At 44.3% G+C, this 25021-nt stretch overlaps 7 protein-coding genes across 17 annotated transcripts; 1 reads left to right on the forward strand and 6 right to left on the reverse strand.

Moving 5' to 3' along the window:
- Window positions 1-112: 112 nt before the first annotated feature.
- On the reverse strand, window positions 113-1472 carry LOC6727914 (techylectin-5A). Its single transcript, XM_016175386.3, has 3 exons — window positions 1365-1472; window positions 883-1312; window positions 113-825 (listed from the first exon to the last, which is right to left on the reverse strand). Exons 1-3 carry the CDS (start codon window positions 1368-1370, stop codon window positions 113-115), a joined length of 1149 nt encoding a protein of 382 aa, XP_016034532.1. The 5' UTR covers window positions 1371-1472.
- LOC6727916 (intracellular protein transport protein USO1) lies at window positions 704-14317 on the forward strand. 2 transcript variants are annotated; one of them, XM_016176646.3, is made up of 9 exons: window positions 704-842; window positions 11112-11650; window positions 11706-11928; window positions 11988-12170; window positions 12236-12628; window positions 12692-13204; window positions 13270-13344; window positions 13403-13639; window positions 13698-14317. In XM_016176646.3, the coding sequence occupies exons 2-9, from the start codon at window positions 11142-11144 to the stop codon at window positions 13797-13799; spliced, it is 2235 nt and encodes a 744-aa protein (XP_016034534.1). In that variant the 5' UTR covers window positions 704-842; window positions 11112-11141; the 3' UTR covers window positions 13800-14317. The 2 variants fall into 2 exon arrangements, with proteins under 2 accessions (XP_016034534.1, XP_016034533.1); XM_016176645.3 differs by lacking the exon at window positions 704-842 and adding an exon at window positions 10923-11053.
- LOC6727915 lies at window positions 1524-9860 on the reverse strand. Of its 10 annotated transcripts, none has more exons than XM_039294732.2 (9): window positions 9613-9856; window positions 7971-8721; window positions 6674-7904; window positions 5825-6321; window positions 5136-5516; window positions 4561-4873; window positions 4341-4457; window positions 3329-4262; window positions 1524-3179 (listed from the first exon to the last, which is right to left on the reverse strand). In XM_039294732.2, exons 2-9 carry the CDS (start codon window positions 8641-8643, stop codon window positions 2625-2627), a joined length of 4701 nt encoding a protein of 1566 aa, XP_039150666.1. In that variant the 5' UTR covers window positions 8644-8721; window positions 9613-9856; the 3' UTR covers window positions 1524-2624. The 10 variants fall into 10 exon arrangements, with proteins under 10 accessions (XP_039150666.1, XP_039150663.1, XP_039150664.1 ...); XM_039294729.2 differs by having other exon boundaries at window positions 4561-4876; XM_039294730.2 differs by having other exon boundaries at window positions 4561-4876; window positions 9515-9856.
- LOC27207191 (acylphosphatase-2) lies at window positions 10248-10895 on the reverse strand. Its single transcript, XM_016182925.3, has 4 exons — window positions 10676-10895; window positions 10604-10620; window positions 10428-10537; window positions 10248-10369 (listed from the first exon to the last, which is right to left on the reverse strand). Exons 1-4 carry the CDS (start codon window positions 10860-10862, stop codon window positions 10255-10257), a joined length of 429 nt encoding a protein of 142 aa, XP_016034538.1. The 5' UTR covers window positions 10863-10895; the 3' UTR covers window positions 10248-10254.
- Window positions 14087-15087, reverse strand: LOC6727917 (uroporphyrinogen-III synthase). Its single transcript, XM_002103236.4, has one exon. It carries the CDS (start codon window positions 14973-14975, stop codon window positions 14214-14216), a length of 762 nt encoding a protein of 253 aa, XP_002103272.1. The 5' UTR covers window positions 14976-15087; the 3' UTR covers window positions 14087-14213.
- Window positions 15088-15218: 131 nt separating this feature from the next.
- Window positions 15219-16873, reverse strand: LOC6727918 (protein FAM114A2). The gene is made up of 2 exons (XM_002103237.4): window positions 15803-16873; window positions 15219-15743 (listed from the first exon to the last, which is right to left on the reverse strand). Exons 1-2 carry the CDS (start codon window positions 16795-16797, stop codon window positions 15356-15358), a joined length of 1383 nt encoding a protein of 460 aa, XP_002103273.1. The 5' UTR covers window positions 16798-16873; the 3' UTR covers window positions 15219-15355.
- A 5534-nt stretch (window positions 16874-22407) lies between these two features.
- Window positions 22408-23782, reverse strand: LOC6727919. The gene has a single exon (XM_002103238.4). It carries the CDS (start codon window positions 23605-23607, stop codon window positions 22519-22521), a length of 1089 nt encoding a protein of 362 aa, XP_002103274.1. The 5' UTR covers window positions 23608-23782; the 3' UTR covers window positions 22408-22518.
- Between the last annotated feature and the right edge of the window lie 1239 nt (window positions 23783-25021).

Below are 25021 nucleotides of genomic sequence, written 5' to 3' on the forward strand. Positions count from 1 at the left end.
ATTCCTATCGGTAACGTTTATTTGCAGTGCCAACTATCGGTAACGTTCAATTGCAGAAATACGAGCAACATTTGATTGGAATTGCTATTTAAATTTACCAGTTCTCCGCCGCCTAATCCCCATCGGAGTTATCGCCCGGAGCGGGATTTACGGGTCGAATCATCATCCGCGAGCTCTTCGGTTTGTCGGTCCCGCTCCGCCAGTTCATCCAGATAATGGCTGGACTTGCTCTCTGGTGGACACCATGTTCTCCGTTCAGATTGCACTGTGTGCAGCGATCGAACCACCAGCCACCGCCGTAATCCTCGGCACAGGTGGAATCTGCCGATTTCGCGTGACTCCTCCGCCGATCGTAAGTGCTGAAATCCCTCCGATTGTGCTGCTCCAGAGCATCCGGTAGTGAACCACGGAATTCACCAGTTACCGAAAGCTGATAGTTATAACTCTCGCTGTCCAGCCAGAAGAGTGGATACTCCGCCCAATCCAGAGGCTCTCCTGCCTCCTGCAGCTCCACTCTCAGCTCATGATCGTCGCGGTAGAGAATCTTGTGCGCGAACTCGTTGCCAAACCAGAAATCTCGGGATAAGTTACCAAAACCCGCGCGATACTCGTCCCAGCTGCGATTGAAGTTTTCGGGCGGATCGAAGGAGCCGCCTCTACTCTGGATCACTGTCCAGGCGGGGCCGTCGGTGGCGAAGGCGCAATAGCGCTCGTGCAAATCACGCTGGACCTCGTTGCGCTCCGGAACCAGAAACCTATAGACACCATCCACCCGGACACCTTCGTCAAGCTCATGGCAATCCGATTTGGCGGGCTGGTAAAAGTCTGGAAAATGTCACCGGGTGAGTCGATGAAACTTGAAGATTGTACACCATAACTTGCCCACTTTCGGCTTGTCCTTATCATCAGTAAGCTCCTTTAGTGAGGTCTGGTTCAGGAAAGGTTCTTTGCACACTTTAATTGACCATTCTTTGAGTTCCAGCAATTTCGTAGATATTCTTTCTTCCTGGTTCAGTCGCTCTAGCAACAAATTTAGACGATCAGATAGCTCTGCTAGGCGATCTTCTTGGGAGGAGTATCTTCCAGGTGCATGCACATCTGCATCGGAGAGAAACACCACCTTGCTGAGCACGCGATGCAGATTGATCTCCAGTCCCCTTAGCTTGAGTGCCTGTGCAGCCAAAGTCTTCCTAATCAAGACCAGCTCCTCCAAGGATTTTAAGCCCACATCAGACTTCCCAATCCGATGCAGAGAGCCTGTGCTTCCCAGAAACACAGAGCTCCAGGCCAGCAGAAAAAGCAAGGAAAACTTCTTGAAGGGGAGTCAGTATCCTCAAAGTCGCCAGTCCGTTGTCCACCCTTACCATCATTTCGATTCCAACTTCAATTGCCAACTGGTGAAGTCAGCTAGAGAAACTATTCGACACACATGTTGGCCAGATTCCGCCATCTGGCGATGGTCCCAGCAGATCACTTCTGGCGCTCCATGTGTTGTCTCATTTTTAAGAATATATAATTCTGTATTTTTGCGGTCCTTAGTTAATCTTCACATTTCTGTTGTATTTCTTTTCAAGTTTTAACGAATTAAACTGGATTCTAGCTTTGCGGTGAAACATACGCAGTAGATAGTAAAAACGAAATTAGAATAAACATTTTCACGGACATAGCCGCGCTAGGTTTCCTTATGGTTTTTGTTTTGTTTGTTTGTTTTTTTTTTTTTTTTTTTTTTTTGTTGTATAGTATTAATCGCTACAATTAGCCACTAACGTTAATAAGATAGAAATGAAAACGCCTAAGCAACTAAAGTACATATACATTCACTTATCGTTCGATCGATTTTCACACACCGCCTTTCGAATTCCGCTCTATACATTTACAGCTGATAAACTTTTTAAAATATAAGAAAAACACGGCCCCAACGCCGCCTGATGATTAGTTGCTGGGCTAAAGGCTAATGGTTAAGCTTGACCAATTTACAGATAATCGTTTGCTTTAGCTTAGTTGTTATATCGTTTGTGTGCAGGTGCGAATACATTTCAAATCTTCAGCTAACTGCTCTCTTCGGCATTTACACGTTTATGTATGCGTATGTTATATATTTAAATGTGTTCGTATATATATATATATTTAGATTAGCTTAATATTTTATCCTTAGCCCACTTCGGCTTGAAGCCCAAGTGGGTTTGTTGTGGTGCCTACTTAACCGACGACCAGTGCTCCAACCGACCGCATCCACCACGCCCACCCACGCGACGTGGTGGGTGCGTTCGATGATTCCTTGATCGTTGGTTAGTGTACAATTATCAGTAACTGCTTAGCTCTATGCGTTTAGCTTGTATTTACATTGTTTCAAGATTTTCGCTTATGCTTCGTATTTGTTGTGTACTTGTTGTGTTTTGCGTATCTGTGTTTCTATTTTTTTTTGTTGTGGGCTCGTAGAACTAAATAACTTAGACGATTGCTTAGAGTACGCAATGCTGTTGTGAGTGCAAACCAAACCATTTGAAACAAATTAAAATTGTTCGTCTGCTCCGGCTGATTTGTGGTGTGTGTGTGTGTGTTGTGGCTTTAAAATTGACAAATCGTTTAAAAGACTTAAATAACAAAAACTTTGGATTTTGGTCTTAGATGCGTCTGCTGCGAACGCCATCGGTCCGTGTCTTCCACTCCGGATCGTTGGGATCGTCGTCCTCGAAGGGATCATCGCCCATTTCCTCCTCTAGCGCCTCCGGATCACCGAGATAGGCATCGATCGTCGAGTCGTAGAGCTCATGCTCGACATCTGGGGTCGACGGCTCCTCGTCGTCCAGCGGCGCCAGATGATGCTTGGGATAGTCGTCATCCTCGTCTTCTAGCAGCATCACCTCCTCTTCCGGCTCAGAAATTCCCCCTTCATTTGCCGCATCGGTTCCGTTCAACTTCGCCGCCGCAGGGTGATCATTAAGTTGGCCATTTAGCTGACCATTTGGCTTAATCTTGCACTTGCTGCTGCGTCGACTGCCGCTGCCTCCTGTGATGGAGTTCCCATCACAGTTCGAGGATATAGACTTGCTCTTGGCCCGCTTTGAGATGGTCATTGACCTGGGCGTCGCATACGTCTCGGCCAGCAATCGTTGGTAGACCTCGTCGGAGAGCGGAAAGTTCAAGGGCTCAAAGGGAGATGGCATCACAGTGTAAGACTATACAAAAGGGAAGAGGGTATCAATTAGTCAATCAATGTTTGAACATTCTAGGCAAATTGAAATCAAAATTCGACTTTAGATAGGCAAAAGTAAGAATTTATTGTATATATGAGTTCAACAAATGTTAAACTTGGACTTCGACTTACCTCCCGCAGATCGGGCGTGGTGCTGCGCCGTTCCAGCTGATCCTTAAGCTTGCTGGACGTTGTCCGACGACGAGCTTGGCGTGCCTGTCCGCCAGTCAGTAGCTCACCGCTTTCGTTAAAAGCGTCCAGTGGGTAAGCCAGCGGCGAGGGAATGCTTTCGTTGTCGTTACCAAGGCCGCCTAGATGAGGAGCTGGTGAGGCTGGATCCGGTGTGTTGGCGCCACTAGATTCGGCGCGACTATCGATGCGCCTATTTGCACGGGATCGGGTGCTCCATGGGAACTTAAGGAAAGTCTCGAAGCGGCGTCGCTCCTCGAGAAGAGCTCGCTGATGTCGCATAATAAACGCTTCATCCGAGAGATCTTCGTCGACATGCTGCGGCTCCTCCTCGCTCTCACGGGATTCCAGCTGTAGCTGCACCAACTGCCCATTAGCCTTGGTGACCTCGTTGGAGTTTAGCGTTTCCAGCTTGGGTCGCTTTGGCAGTGGTGTTTCTGGTGCTGGCTGAGCAATTTTGTCTTGCTTTTCGGCAGTTTTATCAATCGGATTCTTTGCCAAGTTTCCGTTGAGCTTGGGCTTGACCACCTTTTCCTTTAGCTCGTCTTCTTTTGATTGCGTATCGCGATCCTCTGCAGCCTTAAGTTCATCCTTTTTGGCATTGCCATTTACCAGTCCATTTTTATTATTATTATTGTTTGTATTATTATTGTTATTGTGCTTGACTGCTTGATTCTCCTTTAAACCATTAACCTTCGGAGGCTGCAGGGCCGGCTGCTCTTGAGCAAGATCTTGATCTTGATCTGGTGGTGTTGGTGGCTGTGGTTTGGGTGGCTCCTCTGGCTTTGGTGAGACACAGCCATTGCTCAGTTTGCGCTCCATTGACTCATCTGACGAATGTTTTTCCTTATCATTATCACTGTCTACAATGCGCCACCTGAAAGCAAGGATAGAATGGGTAATTTCAATATATAAACATATATATATAAGGATTTAGCGCAAACTGAATACTTACTTGGGTATGGGTATTTCCTTGTAGGGAATTATCTCCATTTTCGACTGGGCTAGCATACTGTAGGGTATAACGATGTTATTGATGTCGTAGATGGGACGAACGCGACGCTCAGAGGTTCTGCAAGAAAAACATATATATATATATATAACAATCTATCTTATAATATAACAGAACACCTCAAAGCGAATCCCCGGGATCAGTTATTGAATCCGAAACATACCTCTCATTTTTATGACTGTGGGAGGGCGAAGAGTTGCGACGACTCCTGCTTTGCTCCCCCCACTGATCGCCGTAACCGTTGAGATGATGATTGTTGATGTTGGTGCCGTGGTGATTCTGCTGCTGCTGTGTGGAATTGCTGCTGCTGCTATTGGTTGCGGATTTGCGTGCCTTCTTAGCGCCGCTCAGTGCCGAGATCGAGGTTGAGGAGGGACTGTGGTGGCGTTGTCGTTGGCGTTGGCGAGAGTCTGGCCACAGCGAGCTGGAACTGCTCGCTCCAGTTGGGTGTTGTGGTTGCCGCTTGCCCCTGGCCGCTGCTGGTGTTGCGTCAAGTCCGTGATTTGGATGCGGAACAGGGACGAAACGGAGACAAGAACGGAATGGCAAAATAAAACAATTGGTGGGGTTTTTCGTTGTTGTTGTTGGTGGTTGTGGTGGTGTTTGTTGATGGTGTTGGTGGAATTTCGTGTTTTGGTTGATCGATGCAAAGAAAAAAAAGAAGAAGAGATGCAAAAGATTGTTGTTGTTTTATGTTAATAACAATTATCGAATTTCGTCATGTTTACAATAATTTACTGTTGGCCACAAGTGGCGTTGTAGTAGGCGTAGTAGAAGAAGAAGTAGTAGCAGTACCAGTACCGTTTCCGCTATCCCCTCCCCCGACGCTACTGCTTCCGTTTCCGCCTGCTCCTCCTGCAGCAACAGCAGCAGCTTTAGCTCCGCTGCCAGCCTCCTTATTTGAGTTGTTGTTGCGCTCCTTGCGTCGTATATAACGCCGCTTCGCCGCATCGCCCGACCGCCGGCTGCCCCCTTGTCCGCCGACACCGCCTGAGGCTATCGTCTCGCGCTCCGCCTTCCACATGGCCTTGACAATGGCCTTGGGCTGGCTGCGCATGACGCGGTACTGCCAGTCCGGCTGGCGGGCAACGGCCTCCAAGTGAACCGATTGACTGACATCTGGGAAACAAGAATGATAGGGATAAGAATATATTCAAAAATAATTCCATTTTAGCTGTCATCTCATCCGATTATTTCTCTTCATTTTGAAATCCAATCTAAAGATTTTAACGTTTTAGTTTCGACTTGTTAAATCTGAGAGTGTTGAATAAAAATTATTTGCAAGTATTGCATTTCAAAGTGTTACTTTTTAATCAATTCAGTTCAAATCTCAAGTGTAGAATAAATAATATTAATCCATCACAGATGATAAGAAATAATCATGGACGAAAACCAAATGGGTCCACTTAGTGTAACCTCCCACTCACCGCTGGCGAAGCTGAGCACTGGATGGTAGCCAGCATCGAGCAATGCCACCCGGTTTTGCGGCATCATCGTCTCGACCAGATCCCTGGGCGCCGTAGGGTCTGTCCGACCCGTGCACAGTGTGCATGGCACCTGCGGCCACTGGCAGCCGCACTTGATGTTGCTGGGGCGTGCGGCTTTCTTGGCAATCGTGTGCATGTTCGTGGTCTGGAAGAGCTTGCGTTTGCGGAACTCGGACAGCACCAATGGCCGTGCCCGACTGCAGAGGTAGTCGGATCCGGGCTCCTCCTTAATGCCATTTGCCGGCGGTGTTAGCGACGGCGAGGTCTTAACTGTGGTCTCCAGCTGGATCTGGCCCTTGGACTGAGTTAGGTCCATGTAAAGGTCGCTGTGCTGACGGATCTTCATCTCCAAGTCGGTCAGCTGGGAGCAGAGCCAGGACCAGCGCAGGGCTATGGCTGCACGATCTCTCGAATATCGCCAGACAGCGCGTCGAGTGCTGCAAAGAATCAAATTTCAAGAGCATTAGGAAAGAGAATAAACAATGGTTTAAATGGTATAACATTGTGTTTGTAAACACGCTAATTAAATACAACTCTAATCAAAGCCTATTACAACTTTTCAATTGCTGAGGACGACCTTCAATCATGTTTAAAATGCCTGTCAAAGCAAAACAATTTTGAAGGAAAACAACCGAGCCAACATTAATCGGACAAATTCTATAGCAAAAGAATGATCTTAAAAAGATGACAGAAGTTGAGAAAACCCCCCAAAAAATAGATGGAAGAAAGTTTGCTTGCAAAATATTCCCGATAACCTAAGTATGTAGATAAATAATACGAAGTACTCACATTGGTAGCGAGAGCTGCTGGTTGTTGTTATAGGTTACCATCTCGTCAGCGGATTCTCCACCAGAACTTGACTCCGTGGCGTCCGAATCGATGGCATTCTGTACTTCTCGAAGCTCCGTGTGCAGCAGGCCAGACACATGGGTGAGTTCATTAGTCACATAAGTGTCGTAGCCGGGCACGATATCATCCGCCCGCGGTGTATTCGAACCCGTTGCGGATCCCGTCGTGCCAGCTGCCTGTCTAGATGTTCCCGCTGCTGACGCAGATGCAGTGGGTGTGCCCCCCGTTGCAACCGAAGCATCAAGTTGATTCTTCCGCGGACGCTTAATCGGCAGCGCAGAGCTGTTGCTGCTGTTGTACCAGCTGGAGGATGGCGCCAGAGTAGCGGAGCTTCCGCTGGCTGAGTGGCAGATTTTCTGATGCTTGGCCGCCGTGGCAATATGCCGGATCACATTGCTCATCTGGCTAGCGGGCAGCGGATGCTTCTTCTGCTCCTCCCAGAAGGATGAGTTCGGACGCCCTGAGACAATCGATAGGACGGTGGCCTCCTGCTCAGTCAGCGTGGAACTTCTCGCAGGAACTGGAGCCTTGTGAGAACTGCGGGCAGACCACTCCATGATACCAACCACCTCCTCGCTCGTGTGACGGCACATCGCTCGCGCCTGGAGCTTGCGCATCCTGCGTAGCAAAAACTCGATCCGGCGCGAGATCAAGTGCTGTTGCTGCTCCAACTCAGCATGACTCTCCTGCCAGGGCCGCTGCTCCTGCTTAATGATCACATTCGGCTGGGAATTGTTGCTGCCACTGCAGCTGGGCTTCACGTCCGGCAGATCGACCACATTTTCGGGAGGCGCGGGCGGCAATGGCGCTGCCGGTGCTGCCTCTTCCCAAACTTCATCGAAAAACTCGCATATGGTATCCGGATTAACATGGCCGCCGTCGAATGTTTTGAGTGCTTTAAGCACCTCCTCGATATCCTGATCCTCTAGAACAGCACCAGCTGCTCCGTCTTTGAGAAAATTGATGGAACTGGTGGTGCTTTGCGGCGTCATCTGTTGAATTGGCTGCTGCTGTGTTCGCGCCGGCTGCGGAGAATCAAGATGGGCACTTGGTGGAGCCTGTGGCCTGGTGGGCGTGTTTGGCGCCTCCTGCACGGGTACCGGAACAGAAGGTGGTGCCACATGCTCCTCTGGCATTCCAGTGGCATTCCCATCTAGCTGGCTGAGACGCTCTAAAAAAGTGGGCGAGGAAAATTTTGAGTCAAGACTATTTATTTGGAGTGATTCCTTAGACCCACCTTCTATATTATCTATTTCTATCTTGGACACCTCATCCACTGCAGTTAAGGATAAAGCGCTGCCAGCACTCGCTGAACTTGTGGCCACTGCCAGCACCGAGGCAGGCGGAACGGGCTCTTTCCCCAGACTCACATCGGGTAGGGTTTTCCGCAGGCAAATCTCCGCGGATATGGTCTCCTCAAAGTTGATGGTTAGATCCGCCAGCAGCTGAGCGGTGGAGTTGTCCTTGGGCGTGGAGCTGTTGTCGGCGGAGGTGATGTTGCCGGCGGAGGTACTGTTGCTGTTGTTATTGTTGTGCTCCACGGAAGAGGTGGAGGCTACAGCGGCATCCGTTGAGGGATTTGGTGAAGTGGTGCTGTGTGGAGTCGGGGCTGTGCTCAGCCCCATTGGTTCATTGCTGGCTTTAGCGTTGCCCGACTTTCGCTTGTTGTTGATTGCTAGCGAGGACCGCTGCTGTTGTAGATGCGGGGAAGCGGTCACTGAGGCCGCTGCCGCCGATGAGCGGGTAATCCGCGTGGTGGCCGTGGCCGGCGTGGGCGTTGCCGGCTTCTTGACCAAGCCAACTGCACCTCCAACTCCTCCGCTTTCCGAGGAGCTGCGGGCCGAGGGCGAGGCGGTGCTGGTTAGCTTCTCCTTGGGACTTAGTGGCTCGGCTGTGAGCGCTGGGGCCATCGTTCTGATGCTAATGCGTTGGCCGGCTGCTGCGGCATTTGGTTCGCTCGACTCCTAAGGCGTCTCTTTATGCTAATCCTGTCGAGAATTTTCCAAAGACGTGCGTATTATTTCGGCAATTCAGCGTTAGGACAACAAAATAAAGGCACACTATATGGTCTAATGCCCCGTTAGACTACTACGTTATCTTATAAAGGAACAATATTGGCGTATTTATTTTTTATCTCGTTTGAACCGCCCGCCTGCTTAGGATTTCAAAATTTGGAATGGTTTTTTTTTTGTCTTTTCCGGCGTGTTATGTACATATGCTACATATACGTACACGCACACACACACACACACACACAGCATCGCTTTGGCCAACAAGAGAGCCCATGAGAGCGAGAGAGAGGTCAGAACGCGCGCTATTGCACACCATGATGCGCAATAAAAAAAACTGTATAGAACACACACACACAAACACATGCACGGACTGACAGACAACTTTACATACTGACGAAATCATTGCGGTTACTTTCGAAAATCACAATTTTCCAAGATTGTGCATCTTCTGCTGGCGGGAAACTGCCGCCCATGCCACCACGTTTTTATGTAATTCCGTTTATTGAGTTTTTTCACTACAATTAGCCTAGGCAAACGGAAACTCGCGCCTTTACACACACACACAAACATTCTAGCACACACACACGTGCAACTGTATGCGCCACTATATTCAGTTATTTACACAATCGCATTTATTGTATTCCACATGTCTCGATCAATTCTGCAATATAAATCAGTTAAATGTGCTTTGTGTCCCATCTATATTTGCCCAGATTCCAGCGAAAGGGCAGTGGAAAAAGGTTTTCAGCGCGAAAGTACTCGTACTCACTAACACATGCAAGCAAGCACACACCGACAGCAGGCAGGCAGCACGCAAGAATTTGTAAATTGCTTAAAAATTAAGTAGTATTTTTTCGTTATACGCACAATTCGGCCGTTCCGAAAAATTGCCCGTCGCACAATTAGCAAATATTTTTTGCGCACACAATGGCGTGACTCGCACTGTTGGGAATTACGGTTCTCGCTTCACGGACTTTTTTCCTCATTTATTTTTTTCATCGCTTAGACTGCTCTGCTACGCTTTTGGCAAAACGACGTGTATCGAAGCTGTACTCGTTTCTGTGCCAGACCAAAGTGCGCTGCCGTCCAGCCGGTTGTCTCGCTCTTGCACGTGCGCCGCCTATGGCGGTGGCGCGGCCCACTGTTGTGTGTGCGAGCGAGATGACCAGTGTCTATGGCAGGGAGCTGCAAACTATCGGCTGTGTTAGTCCATATATCGAGTAGATACTGGAGTTGTGCGCTCATTCAACTATCGATTATCGGGATAGTTTTCATTCTTATTTTAAATAATTTACTATTTATTTATTATTGTACTACAGTACTGGGTTAATTTTTGCGAAACGTAATATTTCTTATGTTAATAATATCAAATGTTATCGAGTCAGTCGATAGCGATCCAGATAAGGCAGCTTACGCACATTGCAGCCCTGGTACTTTATTTTGATTTAGTTTCGGAAATGCATGGATTATTTTATAAATATTTAATACCAACGAGCTAATAATTCGTTTTTAACGTTTTATTTCGAAAGAAGTGGACGTATAGTCTTTGATTTCCTGGATTGGGGAAAATTCAGCCTTTGTGATCTTAGCGTTGGGAATTGTGTTGTTCTGCAGCCAATTTTTCCTTAAAATTAGTGGGCAATGGTTAAATGATTGAATTTATGGAGTTCGGCGGTACCTACATTTCCGTTAACTTTATCAGAGGAGCCTCCAGGTGTCCCTTGACGGTTCCATCCCGGGTATTCATGCACCAGCCCCTAACTTCCAATCTTTTAGCCATATCCGCCGTGTGCTAAGCCAAAAATGTACACAAGTTAATTGTTGATTCCCAGATATATATAGGCCTCCGAGTACTTACTTTGCGGAAGAACACACCTGCAAAAGTTAATATGTTGCTTAACATGCCGAATCAGAAAAATGCATTGCATACCTTGCACTCGTCCAAAGATCTCGAAATCGCAGGCGAACATCTGCTTGGCAACTGCAGATCCTGCCATAACGTAGTCGTGATCAGATTCCTGATGCCCTTCCGAGCTATCAACGCTTAAATTTTTAAATAGAGCTAGCAAAAGCAGAGTTGTGACAACCAAAATAGTATTTTTATCAAATAGTGACATAGTTATCGTAACCAGGGCAACCACGCAAAACAAGGGTCGTTTAGTAGAAAATACCATGATATCAGTATTTAGATAGTACACACACCTTTTATGAGCCACAATATACTGTAGGTCATCAAGCTCATCTCTAGCTAATGTTTACCGTTGCTTTTCAACGCAGAACGCGATTGCCAAAATTTGCAAAAGTTTAGGTAAACTAAACAAAACTTTTGTAATGCACAATATATATTTCTTTCTTTTATTAATTAGTTGCGCTAATACAATTACTTAGCTGGCAAAATGACGGGCGCCAAGAAAAGATCGGGAGCAGCGTTAGTGGATGTGGTTCAATCGAAAGCGCCAAAATCAAGTACAGTTGCCCAAGAAAAAAACAGTCAAATTCCAACTTTATGGAAAAAGGATCATGTAAAAACTCAAATGTTCGGAAGATCAAATGAAAAACCATCCAAAAAAAGAGCTCCGCTAGTGGCTCCTAGAGTTCAGCAATCAAAAACTGAAGCGCAAACATCTCAGGCTGTGGAAAAAACCAAGGAAGACCAAACTTTCGCTGCCACCGTGAAGATGTCAAAAACAAGTCTAAAAACTTCTTCCAAAAACGACGGAGAATTATCGGCAGATATTCAGAAGTTGTCGCCCCATACGGGAATAATAATTCATAGCTTCATAAAGCAGTACAACGACTCGCTCAAGAATCTCAAGAAGAAAGACTTGGTGGTCAGCAAGAAAATGAGAGCCATCGCCATGGACTCGTTGAAGAAAAAATCGGAAAATATCAGCTTGAAGGAAAAGTAAGACCTTGCAGTTTTAGTACAGTTCCTGCCCGCAGTGAGCTCATTCTTTCAGGTTGACAAATATGGAACTGGAACTGGACCAACTGAAAACGGATCTCCTCGAGCAGCAGGAGAAGAACGCAGAGAACATCCAGAAGTACACTGAAATCAACAAAAAGTACACCAACTGCGAGCAACACTACGACAAGGAGCTAGAAATCATAAGAGCCTGTGTTGAGAAGAAAAATTCAGAGCTCCGAGATGCTCAATCCCGGATTTCCCTGCAGGCCCAAGAGGTGAAGTTTTAATATATGGTTATAGATTTATATATCAACATGTGTATCTCGCTTTGCAGCTGAATAATATGCAGCAAACGAATCGTGAGTTAGCTGGAGCCTGCAAGGGTTATAAAACGGATTTGGAAGAGGCAGAAAAGGCCAAATCTATGATTCTACAGGAACTTACCGGTCTCAAAGAGATGCACGAAGACCTACAGCTTCAATTTGAAGATGTGTCTGCACAAAAGGAAAATTGCGAGGTGGGTTACAATGGATTTCCTTGTATTAGGTTATATGATTAATAATATTATGTTCTCCTCCACAGGCAAACATTTTACAATTAAGCAGCGACTTAAATGCAAAGATGCTTGCCTGCGCCGAGCTTGAAGTTCGCATTGAGCAGCTGCCATTAGAGGCCAACAAAGCTTTGTCGAAACTGCAAAGTGATTTAGAAGCCAGTGAATTGCAGTTCGTGGAGCAGCAACGATTGACTGATCAGGCCACAAAGGAACTCGAACTTGTTCGCAATGAGATAAATACGTTAAAGACGCTCATTGAGGAAAAGGAGAGAAGACATGTTACCCTAAGTGATGAACTAACTCGAATGACGGAGAGATTGAGCGAGCTGGCTGATATCAACGAAAGTTATCTCAATGAGCTGACTGAAACAAAGTTGAAGCACACCCAGGAAATAAAACAGCAAGCAGATACCTACGAGGTTGGTCTGAAACATACTAAATTCATATTTTACTCTATGTTGATTATTTATTCTGCTTAACAGATTGTTGTTCAAGAGTTAAAAGAGAGCTTGAACAAGGCTTCAGTGGATTTTACTCAGCTAAAAAGCAACAGTGAGAAACTACACAAAGAAACCCTTCTGCAGGTCTCCCAACTTCAGGAAAAACTTACTGAAATGGTGTCCCATCGCAGCAATCAGGAGAAGCTAGTGAAGCGTCTTGGTAATGAACTTCAAGAAAAAACGCACAGTTTTGAAGAAGAACTCAAAAGACAACAGGAGCAGCTAGCCAATCAAATGCAGATGAAGGCCACTGAAGTAGAGAGCGAAAATAAGCGCAACGCTGTTCAGATACAAAAACTCAAATCTGAACTCGAAGACAGGAATAAAGCTTTTAAGGCTCAACAAGACAAATTGGAATTTTTGATTAGTGATCATGATAAGCTTAAGAACGCTACTATCAATCTTCAGGCTGAAAAGATGGAAATCGAGAGTGAATTATCCACGGCCAAAGTTAAATTTAGCGAGGAATTACAGTTCCAAAAAGATAACCTAATGGTAAGACTTATATATTATTGTTCATTGATCTATATTCAACAAAATAATTAATTATTTGCATATAGAAAAAGGTATCCGAATTGGAGCTTGAAATTAAAAGAAAGGAAACCGAATTGACTGAACTTGAGCGTGAAAAGAACGTAAGTCTATCATCACACGAATTATATTTCATGTTATATATTTTAATTTGCCCAACAGAATGAAATGGCCGTGCTGCAATTTAAAATGAATCGAATTAACTGCGTGATCGACCAGCCAGTGACCACAATTAAACAGCTAAAAGATTCCAAAGGGCCAACCAAAACTGAGAGCATTCCTACTAAGGTGCAACCGGAAAATACGGACGGATTTTCAGGCACTACCAAAAAGCGTAATGCTCGTCGTCAAAAAATTACCACATATTCCTCCGACTTTGATAGCGGTGATGATATGCCAGTGAGTATTTGTTAATTGAAGCTATAATTGAAATTAAATTATTCAACTTTTATTACAGATCGTGGGCAACTCTTTAAACGGCAAACGTGTCAAATTATGTACGCCCATCAAGCCACAAAATAATATTGATTTGTTCGACATGTTGAAGAATTCTAAATAACTAAGCAGCAGTACAACGAACGTACAGACAACATTATCAATTCTTACTCTTTGTTTTTAGTAAAATGAAAGAATATTGAGTTTAGAAATTCATTCAAAACTTTAAATATCATTTAAACATCTGTACTTCTTTGAAAACTTGTCTGAAACTGACAAGTTATTTTTAAGAACATGATTTCTTTATGTTATTTAATACCAATTTGTAACTAATTGTTAATTGAACTATCTTATCCAAATAAATCCAATCTATTTGATTATAGTTTTTATAATAAATAAAATAACAGGTTATTTGCTTAAACAATTTAATTAATAACACACTCTTGTCCTCACTTCTTTAAAGGACACCAAACAGATTTTGAAATCATACCAAAAGTAAAAACTGGTAAAAACAAAACGTAAAATGATCGATACTAAACTATGTTTTGATGATATTTATCAGGTGGTCGACGTCAGCAGCATTAACGACTCCATCCGCCTGAATTCCAGATTCCTCCATTGCCTTCCTGGTGCCACTGCCCACGGCAATCAGTTTGCGATCCTTGAGCGAAACGTTGTAGTTCCCAAAAAACTCCAATGAGCTGCGGACACTGGAGGGTCCGAAGAAAACAATCGTTTCCATTCGCTTGAATTTGAGTGCGTGCCGCATCTGATTGACGAAATCCGGATGCGACCGACTCTCGTACACTTCGCAGGCATCCACCCGGAATCCCTGGGCGACCAAACGAAGGCGCAGTGTCTGACCCACGCCATTGCCGCAGGGCATGAGCAGTGGCAGATCCCTTTTGGGTCCGAAGGTCTCCACGATCAGATCGCACAGATTGTTGGCATTTACGGCATGATCGCCCAGAGTCGGAAGATTCTGGAATGTTATCCAGGCGGCGCTGTGCGTGTTCTTGCCTTGGGAATAATTGTGCAACGCCCGCCAGCAGCTAGGAAGTGCTGTCTTCCCTAGTGCCTCGTTTACAGCCTGGACACAGCGCGGAGACGCAAAGATAATGCCGGCATATTTGTGCGGCACCAGCAACTTGGCTTGCAATTGCTTCAGATTCTTGAACACAAAATGCGAGGGAGTAATAAAGATGGGATCCAGGTTATGCCTGCGCAAAGCCGAACCATAGAAATCATCGGAGGACGGTACCTTCAGCAGAATAACCGGTTGCTTGTTGCGATCTCCCATGGTTCTAACTAAATTTTGTTGGACTTAACGTGAGAATAAACAATTTGATATTTGTGTGTTGTGTTTGTGTTTGATAGATTGTTCGAATAGAAAGGGAATGGAATAGATAATGCCTGAGAATTTTTGCCGCGCCTATCGAGAGTCGGGTTTTAAAAATAGTTTATCAAATCGAAGCCAACAAGTAAATGAGGTGGCCAAAATCCAACCAAACTCGAGTGCAGCTTTGAAAAAACTTCTCAATACTTTCGGGAATGTTATCACACGCATTTGCATCGCAATCATTTATAATTTTGTACATTTATATGGAAAAACAAGTGAGTTGAGGACACTAACCGAGCAATAGTAAAAGTAGAAAGTACAACAATTAATCTTAAATCCGTTTACACAGCTCCCATCTGGAGAATGGGTGTAAATAGCTTGTAGGCCTTCTCGACGAACTGCACGGCAGATAGCATCTCGGAAAAGAATGTGCTGACCCGGCCTTTCGACTCCTCCGTTTCTGACTTGCCGCTCAGAACGGCGGCGAAGCGGTGGCTAAGTCCCTGAAGGTGCCCATTGAACTGCTGGCAGAGATTGACGACGCCGTCCACTTCGTTGGCGGTGCTGTGATGTGGCTTCACCAGCAACAGCTCGGCGATCTTGTGCAGCTTACACATCTCGAGGGCGCAGGCTTCGCTCAGCGCGTGGATGCTCTTGGCATAGGCTTGCTCCAGATCGGCGGCAGTTGCTTCCTCCGAGGTCAACCAGCTGAGGGACTGCGTCCAGTGACTGCACAAAAGATTGGGGTTTATGGTATATTCAAATACTTTCAATTCCCTACTACTCACTTGGCTATGTCGTCGAACTGAATGCCCAGCTCGGCGTCCTTGATTGTGGCCGCCAGCCGCTCGCTCAGTTCCTCCGCCTCGTAGTCACCTTCACTCTCCACATCCAGATCCTCCAGTTCGAGCAGTTCCTTCACCTCGTTTATCGTTTCCTGCAACTCTGCAAGGGCATTACCACTAACCGCATCGAGTAGGGTGTCGAGCTTGAGGCGCGACTCCTTGGAGAGGATCTCCAGGGCCTCGAAGTGCACCAGGCCGCAGTAATTTTCGAAAAGGACTTCGAAACGCAGCTGCGCCTTCTGCCTTTTCAGCTGCATCTGTTGCAGGGATTGCTCCATTTGGTCGGCATCCTTCTTCGCCTCCAGCAACACGGCACTGAGATTGGGCGGGTTGGCCTCCAGACCAAGCAGTTTCCGCTTGTTCATCAGCTTGGGATCGTTGTCCTGCAGGATGGTCATGGTCTTCTTGCCAATGCCCTCGAGTGTATCCAGTCCGGTGTTGAGGACCTTCGAGCCCAGATTGGTAACAAAATCCAAGCCAAAGGCGGCCGAAGATTCTTTTTCATCGTCGACATGTTCCTCTGGCGACGCCTTAGCAGCCTTCTCCGCCTTTTCAGCCACATTGATGCGAGCCAGCTCCTCGGGATCGGGCACTCCGATGATCTGATTAAGCCCCTGGTTGACTTGGGTGGTTATCGTGCCCAATCCCTCCGTGGCGGTGCTCAGCACGGAGCTCAGCTTACCGCCCCACAGACCCCAGGACGAGGATGTGGCGGGGGCTGTTGCTGGAGCAGAAATTCTGGGAGTTTCCTGCTTTTCCTGATTTTCCACCGTTTCTTTTGCGTCGTTTTTTCTTGGGACTTTCTCCTCTGGCTGCTGCTCCTTCTCCACGTGAACGAACTTGTCATCGTCATCGCCCCAATCGTCCCAGTTGTCGTCCTCGTCACTTTGGGCCCAGTCGTTACCGCCGTCCTCATCCTTTTTTGGATTTTTCGCCATTATTTGTTTATTTTTGCTCCACGTAGATTTTTAGGATTTGAGCCAAGGCTGCCAACTCATTGCGGATATAACAGCTGTACTTGCAAAGCTGCCAACTCGCTGCACTGTCAATTTGGCGCGCATATTTGAATATAATTGTTTTTCACACTGTGCTTAAGAAATATTTATTTTTAGCAATGTTAGCTACTTAATTTGCTTTTGATTGATTATAATTAAATGCATGATTGAATAAATTAAATTATTGATAATTAGTAATAATTATAACAAGTTCGTAGCTATGAAAAGCTAGAAGAATAATTATGAATAAGGTTTTGGGGGGAATTTAAGTATGAGTGTGGGAAGGAAAGGTCAGTTAGGACTTAAAAGAACCTAGGAGAGTCTAGGATTGACCTCGGAGGAGTCAAGAAATCGGGAACATAATATATATTAAGCAACTTAAGTTAATACTGAATTTCATCAAAGCGTGTGCTATTTTTTTTAGCAGAATCGCCCGAGTTCTGCTTTATGTCAAAGTGCTTTTGGTGAACTTTCCGGCTTGCCGACATTGTCCCAATTCTAACTGGGCTCATAAATTAGAAAATCTCACCAGCACGTATACAAATGCTCGTTCTTCAGGCCAGAAACCGAAAAGTTTTGCTAGCTAAGCTAACCAGCATATAAATTTGACAGCCACGCTGCAGCAGCGCAAAATTAACAAGCCAACACCATTTTCCCACACACACACACGCACACGCACACCCACCTTTTCCATAAAGAAGGAATTTTCATAAACTTGCAGCACAATTTCAGGCAGCCGCTGCCACAGACTTTTCCCGAATGAAGCAACCACACGAATATTTCGTCAAGCCGGCAAATTTATCTTACGCAGAAACGGGAAGATAGCTGCTTGAGCTCCATATCCTTCTCCATCTCTTCGGTGATATGAGTAATTTTTTAATTAAAATCCCTAAAAAAGGTAGTTTCCCCAAACCCAAAACCGCTAAAATGCCAGTTAAGAACTAAAACACCTACGTTTGCCTCAGTCTCTTACGGCCAACTTGGCTTAAAGTGGCCCACTCAAGCAACCAACCTTTCTTTCCTTGGGGCCAGTAATTGCATGTTCTGTGTCTTGTCTGGCCAAAAATTAAATGTAAATTTGCCAGCAGATAGGTTTACATGTGCGGCAGTCGAGACAAATGTGTATTGTCAGTTTCTGGTTAAGTTGAAGGGGTTAATGGGATATTATGGGTCAGGATCATAAGTTAAATTACTACTCAGAGTGCACTTCATGCTGTCTCTCCATATCAATAAGCATAATTTTTAATTTGTTGACAATGAAGGCTTTCAGATGTATTAATTAGTGTTTTTAAACCACTATACTATACCTCTATGTCACACAACACATGAAGCTTTAGGCCTTGCCCTTTGATCTTGCCCTTGCCAACATCCTTTTGGTTAAAACATTTAACCTAGCTGAGGTACAAAAAAGTATCTTTGAAAACCAAAATACACCCACACAATGTATTGGCAACACAGAATTAGACTAGAAAATTGGTTTAAACTATCGGGCAAACAAAAGACAAACCTGTGGGCCAGGTTGTCTGGAGCAGCCGCAGTTGACTATATTGATGAGGCTGCCTCTCCCATCATCCTTGGCTGTCATCTTCGCCATGGCACTAATATCTGGAGAGGAGCTACTATGTTGTGCCACCCATTCACATTTTTGCCAGGACAACAATGTTATTGATACCTCCGCCGAAACCCCGGACAAACAAGGGAACCCTTTTGGCCAAGTTCCCTAGAGCATATTGTCTCAGTGTCTGCTCCTCGGTGTCTCTTCAAATTTATTCCCATCGACTTGATGTCTCTTTGTGAAGAGCTTGCCGATGACAATAAACCAAACTTCCAGATGTTTATTAACATGTTTCTCTGTCAATATATCTACATACACATATATTGGCCCATCTATAAATATACGCACACGTCGGTATATGTTTGTATATCCAATGCCAAATTGACGATGCTGAAGGGATGGTGATGGAATCCGGACCCGGAACACATATCTCTCTGGCCTACGAGTATCGCTTTACAAGTGGAAAAATTCCTTTAGGCCAAAGTGTGCATTAAGAAGATTGTTTTACTATTGTTGTAAGACACCCAAAACGTATACATTTATCTATACTTATAAATACCAACACAGCCACGCAGATACTTTAACTACACGAATGCTGAATGCACTGAGAGAAAAAAAGGCATTGAAGAAGTGAAGGTGTATATTTTTAAGACTATTCCTGTTACCTTTATCTAAAAACTAAAGTTCATGGGATCTTTATTTTTAATCATTATTTAAATCACTAAAACAAACAAGCTGTTAATTTTTTGCAGTGTACCTGCACGAAACTTGCCCACAGGCGAATGCTTCTTGTTCTGCTCGTCCTTCGACCTGCTTCCTGTCAGTTTTCCCATCTTCTCCTTCGCCATCTAGAACAGCTTCCTTGCCGTTGTCATTCCACTCAACAAAAGGATTCAAATTTCATTAAATCTCATACAAAAGTATCAAAATGCCATTGTTGTCATGGCACTCACACCCACACACACACGCACACACTCGCACACTTCGAAGACTGCATTTGCCAGGACCTTCACGCACACACCGAAGGCGATGGGGAGTGGAAGGCTTGACGTCTTTAGCTTTCACTTTGGGCCTTTCATTCGATTTACGTTTGAAGTTACCCCATATGATGTGCCCATGTTCCACATGGAATGGGGATGGGACTGTTTGCACTGTTTGTTGAGTGGGCGTGTCCTGATCGCTATCACTTGTAATGGAAAACTTAATAGACAGTCGTCGAAAATAAACTGCCGAAGGACTTTTCAGGACCCGACACTCGGCAGCAAAACGTTAATCGCAGCAATTGCACTCGCAATTGATTGCCATCCCTTGTTTAGATAATCCCCAACGAAATCAGACACTATTGCCAATACGGCGATGTATGATCTGCTTAAATTGGTTTGCTGGGAAATCACACCTGCCGAAAGGTATTAATATGTATTTACTGGGGGCACTAAGCTTCTTACTTTCAGTCGACTCGTTTCAAGTTTGTGGAAATAGTGTGAACATAGTCGATTAAGTTAATTACAAACGTTAGAGCAATTCATAGGTCGCAATTAAGTTGCTCAAGTCTTTTGAAACATCTAATATCGTGTTCTAAGTAGTTATTAGAATGTATTAGACTATAAAATAATATAGAGCAATTTGGTTTTTGGCATATTGTGGTTATATCCCCCATTGAAAGCCAAAAATCCAAGCGCCTCAAAAAACCAACATGCCTCCTTATCGTTATAACTTTTTTGCTTAAAGGCAAACTTTTCAAATTGCTTTCGCATTAAAAATCACTAAAATGCGTTTCCGCTTCGCTGCAACCAGCTCGTTATGTCGCACACTGTACGTACCACATGCACATATCTATACACACTTTGTGTTTGGCTCACTTCAAGTGTCATTAAGTTTTCGGTGATCGCCCATGTCCTTGATATTCGTTTTCTTTCGGTTTTCGTCAACTCATCAAGATTTGGCCTTACAAAAGTTCAACTGACCTCCTCTGCCGCCCACTTCCGTAACTGCTTGTGTGGGCGTGGCCGTTCGGATTAAACATTTATATGTGTTCATATGTCGAGTTAGGAAGAAGCCACAGGATGATAGTCGAAACTTGGCCACAATAAAATTGCTGTAAACAATGTGGGCGAACCGAACATATTTTCATAAGCTCTCGTCCTTCGTCCTGCGTCCTTCGACCTCGAGCAAAACCGCAAATCATTGGGCAGTTCTGCTGGAGCTAAGACCAGATAACTGACCACTGAAATATTACACATACGCCAGGTGAGCCCTATCAAACGGAGGCAATGTTTCGAAAATAAATTTAACGCATTTTGGTATTTAATGGGATAAGATTAATATACATACATATATGTAGTTCTTGGCTTTTTGGAAGTTAATGTATTAAGACTTACTTAAGAACATGGAATGGATTCATAGTTTTCTTTCCTCCCCCTTCTCAATTGTTCTTCAATATTTCGTCGTCGGACAATCATTACTGCCTTGAATCGCATAAGAAATCACGTTCCACGCGGTTTGCAAATGTCAACGAGAAGAACAGAATGATGCCACGCATGCCACTAATGAGGCTCGTTAGCGTGGTCATCCAACGGTCTCCCCTTCGGACCCACAAGCCCTTCATCCTTCCACCACCACTCCCACATCCATGTCCATGTCCACCCACGTTGGCTCATTCGGCGGGTAATGTATGCAACAAGCCGAATTGTACAAAGTACGAGTACCAGCCAAATCGATAAAGTAATTTGGCCATAGCCAACCCAAACCCAACCCAAACCCAACCCAACCCAACCCCAACCCAGCCGACTTCCCCTTTCCCATCTCGCGAACATTTGGCCACATCATTTTGTTTGGCAGAGCAGCACGTAGCCGATGACTGAGTGACTGGGACGACTGGGTGGCCCGAGGAGCTGCTCCTGCTCCAGCTCCTGCTACGGATTCGTACTCTGATTCCGATTCGGATGGGTTCGCCTAATTGCAGCACCATCTTGCGGTTATGCGTTCTACGTGCGTTTGTCGCACGTCTGGCTAATTAAAATTGCATTTTTCGTACGCTTCGTACAGGTTATTGATATGCTCCATGTGGATACGTATATATCCGTATATATGTATGCACCAGTTGGCCATCGTTAACTGGGTGCTTGTAAGTGCCTGCCATTTGGTTTGGATAGAGTAGAGCAAGCTAAAGGATGTGATTGCAATGATAGGTATTAGAATTATTACAATCATAAAATGAAAGGAATTTAAGGATTTAGAATATTTGTAAAAGTGTATAGATTGCTCATCCAAAAACCTTACCCCTTTGTTTCGAAAACCCCATCTGAGCTATATCAACTTTTTGGGTGATGGTACTGACCCCGTTGGCATGCGTGTATCCTTTCATCCATCTGCATAAAATCAATCAATCGCACACCGGATTGCTTAAGAGGGTCAGAGACCTCCGACGACGACATTCCCGATAGGCCTAATTAATTGATTGAGGATGTAGTCGGCCGGCTTTGCTTTTCGGCCACCTCCGTGTTCGCTTTGTTGTCGGGGTCACAGTTGCAACTGTCATAATATTGACTCATTGCCGTTGTAATTAATGGTGTTAAGACTCGCACGCCATTTTAATGCAATCGAATTGACAGGCGGCATCCGATTCGCGTTTACTGCACCTCATGCCACCCCCCCCCTTTCCATCCAGAAGGTGGCCATCGTCTGGGGGATATTGATTTCAATTATAATGATGTAACACAATGGTCGCCGGTCCCCCGTTGACCGCCATTTTGATCTTTCCTTACCCTTAACCCCGTTGACCCGGAGGCGAGTTAACTAATTGTTAACCTCGTGGTTTGTGTTTCGAATATTAAATAGAAAACCAGTCAGTTTCCCGCAGGAAATTCCAGCAGTCATTAATTGAACGGCAGGGCAGTAAATTCTTGTGGCTGAAATATCGAAATATTTCGCTAGTAACAGATGTGCGTTAAGAATCCTTCATTTGTTTAATGAGCAGCTGGCTTGTATTAATAAAAAAAATAACTATTTAAAATGTACTCTTTATTAGTTAAGGTTCAATAAAAGGACAAGAAATTTGCTCAAAGACACAAATTTACTTTCTAAATTAAAAAAGGAACTTCTGGCATTGATCAATCTTCATCCGAGCTGTAATCGCTGTCTAAATTGACTTTTCTTATGTGGGTATCACATTCATCCTCCGATTTTAAGGTATTTTTGCTCCGTAGTTGCACTCTTCGTGGGGAATTCCAATAGTCCTGCCTTGAAACTTTATTCCTTCCACTATTCAAAGGCTTATCATCAGAATCGGAACTTTCAGTTTGTGGCTTCCTTGAAAAATGTTGCTTCCTCGATGAGCTCGGAATATTGTCGCGTTCATCTGCCTGATCTTGTTTGCCCATAAAAGGACCTTCCTCTCCATGGTTTGGGGCATATTTTCCCTCTGGTGGCAAGTCATCGATAAAGATCTGTCTATCGGGTATGTCCTTGTATGCATCACTGTCCTCCGACTCTTCTTCGCTGTAATCCGATTCCAGGACATCGGATTCAGAACTATCCACGTATGACTTCGTATTCTCGTTCTTGATCGAACGAGGTGGAGTACTAATGCTCTTGGGTGTGAGTCCTTTTGTGAACGTATTATTAGTGATGAGTTTTCGATTGTTTTGAACTAGTCTGTCTTGGTTAACTTCTGATTTTTGGGCTCTCATAACTTTTAGTTCCTGTACCAATTTCCGACTCCTTTGCGGAGTGGCCTTCATAGGATCAGGCAGCTGAACCAACTTTTTGGAAGCTCCCTTTTGCATACCGAACTTCCAATCGCGCATAACTAGTTGTGCCAGGAGTGGGAAATCCTTTGACTCGGGTATGATGAGTAGACTTTGCTCCATCTCTCTGCGATTGGCCACAGTTTCACCCGTCTCCATGCGAAGTGTTTCCAGGGTGTGTTTGTAGCCGAACCAATCAAGGAACTCCATAACCATCTGGTTGATCAGCTTGACTAGGCTGTGATCCTCTGATTGAGTGGATCCACCAGATGCTCCACCGGTAAGAGGTTGGACTTTGGACATTTTCTGCTGGCCACGCATCATCTGAAGGATCTTCACGTGCATCTCGCTCCGTAGAGCCGCCATTGTTCCATTTTTCTCCAACTGGCTTTTGATATTCTGTTCTATCATCTTCTGGTAGGCATTCTCCAGCTTAATCTCATGCGAACTCATGGTTGTGAATTTTGTATTAAACGAATTTGAGTTAACAAAAAAATATACTTTATTAATTTTATATCTACAATTATCAACAATTTATGTACGTTCAATTTGAATTTGAGTTTAGTTGTGTGCATATGGTAGAAATTTCAGTTTAGCCTTTTTTCACACAGCCTCCTTAATGCTTGAGATCATTCTAATTTCATTGGCCACTGGCCAGGTTTTCTACCAATGTCTGCAAAGTTTATTTCACTTGCCAAATCAGTCCAACTCGTTAATCATTCAGATAACCTTGAAGTTTGGCCAGTCTGCGCATATATTAGCCATTAGTTGAAGTTGTTGAACCTAAGTTTGGCTAAGAATTTTATTCAATCGCTGTAGGGATACCTGCAGAAGTGATATATTGCATTTTATAAACAATAAAATATGTTATTTAACACACTTAATAAATATCAAATAATCTCCTGCGTAAAACCCATTGCTCTTTTAAGTACTAGGGCGATAATCAGACAAATTAATACTTTTATAAGAGTTTAAAAAAAAGCAAACGAGAATGGTAGTAAAAAAATATACACAAAACTTTATCAGGATCAACTTCTGGGTGCTTTTTTGGCTGTTGAGTTTTTCTTTTCATTTATTTGTAGGTGCTGCAAAAGTTCGCTCGGCGATTGAGCCAAAGAAATATTTAATAACTATTTTCTTGCCATTTTTTCCCGCTTTTTTTTCCAGGCTTGTTGGAAAAAGTTATCTTTGCATTTGCTTTTAATTTTTGTAATGGAATTGTTAAGAGCGAATGGCCGGGCAGGGGTAGCAGCTGATTTATAGCCAGCCAAAAGTTTTTTGAGCACAAAAATTCATCGGTGAAAAATGCCAGCCGCATTGGCCTTAAAGTTTTCCACTCAGCCCTCGCTTAAATATTAGCCCAACTAATTAGCAAAAGTGTTGGCAAGGCAGCAAAAAATCCTGTCGAAATTTGTAGTTAAACATATCTATATATTAAGCTCAATGCTGCGCCATTTCCGGTTTATCTCGCTACCAATTTTTATTGGTGTAGCAAAGCAAAGCCAATTAGGCAAAATGGCTGCGACACATTTCCGCTGGTTTGCTGAGCCATCTCAAAACCCGTTAAGTGGCACCGGGGTCAACTTAGGCTGACCTGAACTGACCTCGAATGAGAACAGTATATATATCCAAAGAAATTTTCTTCCTATGAACTATATCCTTAATTTAAAGCTGAAAGCATTGCAGTACTTCAAAGCAGTTGAGTTCCAAATTAAAGTATAGAAATTAATCGATTAATAGATATTAAAGTTTAAAAATGTACAAATCGCTATTTTAACCGATAAAAAAATAGCACATGAATTAGAAATTTAGTTGAATTTTTCTCAGTTGTATATATTATATAAGTTATTATCTTTAAATATATATT

The sequence above is a fragment of the Drosophila simulans genome, chromosome 3R (genome assembly GCF_016746395.2).
Source record: "Drosophila simulans strain w501 chromosome 3R, Prin_Dsim_3.1, whole genome shotgun sequence".
NCBI classification, from domain to species: domain Eukaryota; kingdom Metazoa; phylum Arthropoda; class Insecta; order Diptera; family Drosophilidae; genus Drosophila; species Drosophila simulans.

What these genes read in the sequence shown, in the direction of transcription:
- LOC6727914 (XM_016175386.3), bottom strand. An exon ending in TAAGGACAAGCCGAAAGTGG is followed by an intron (nt 826 to 882) that starts GCAAGTTATGGT and finishes GACATTTTCCAG; the next exon opens with ACTTTTACCAGCCCGCCAAA.
- LOC6727915 (XM_039294729.2), bottom strand. Translation starts at nt 8,643, where the DNA reads ATGGCCCCAGCGCTCACAGCCGAGCCACTAAGTCCCAAGGAGAAGCTA. An exon ending in AGTGCTCAGCTTCGCCAGCG is followed by an intron (nt 5,517 to 5,824) that starts GTGAGTGGGAGG and finishes CTTGTTTCCCAG; the next exon opens with ATGTCAGTCAATCGGTTCAC. An exon ending in AAGGAAATACCCATACCCAA is followed by an intron (nt 4,263 to 4,340) that starts GTAAGTATTCAG and finishes CCTTGCTTTCAG; the next exon opens with GTGGCGCATTGTAGACAGTG.
- LOC27207191 (XM_016182925.3), bottom strand. Translation starts at nt 10,862, where the DNA reads ATGTCACTATTTGATAAAAATACTATTTTGGTTGTCACAACTCTGCTT. An exon ending in CTGATAAAGTTAACGGAAAT is followed by an intron (nt 10,370 to 10,427) that starts GTAGGTACCGCC and finishes ACTAATTTTAAG; the next exon opens with GAAAAATTGGCTGCAGAACA.
- LOC6727916 (XM_016176646.3), top strand. Translation starts at nt 11,142, where the DNA reads ATGACGGGCGCCAAGAAAAGATCGGGAGCAGCGTTAGTGGATGTGGTT. An exon ending in CACAAAAGGAAAATTGCGAG is followed by an intron (nt 12,171 to 12,235) that starts GTGGGTTACAAT and finishes TCTCCTCCACAG; the next exon opens with GCAAACATTTTACAATTAAG. An exon ending in AACTTGAGCGTGAAAAGAAC is followed by an intron (nt 13,345 to 13,402) that starts GTAAGTCTATCA and finishes TTTGCCCAACAG; the next exon opens with AATGAAATGGCCGTGCTGCA.
- LOC6727917 (XM_002103236.4), bottom strand. Translation starts at nt 14,975, where the DNA reads ATGGGAGATCGCAACAAGCAACCGGTTATTCTGCTGAAGGTACCGTCC.
- LOC6727918 (XM_002103237.4), bottom strand. Translation starts at nt 16,797, where the DNA reads ATGGCGAAAAATCCAAAAAAGGATGAGGACGGCGGTAACGACTGGGCC. An exon ending in CAGTTCGACGACATAGCCAA is followed by an intron (nt 15,744 to 15,802) that starts GTGAGTAGTAGG and finishes TCTTTTGTGCAG; the next exon opens with TCACTGGACGCAGTCCCTCA.
- LOC6727919 (XM_002103238.4), bottom strand. Translation starts at nt 23,607, where the DNA reads ATGAGTTCGCATGAGATTAAGCTGGAGAATGCCTACCAGAAGATGATA.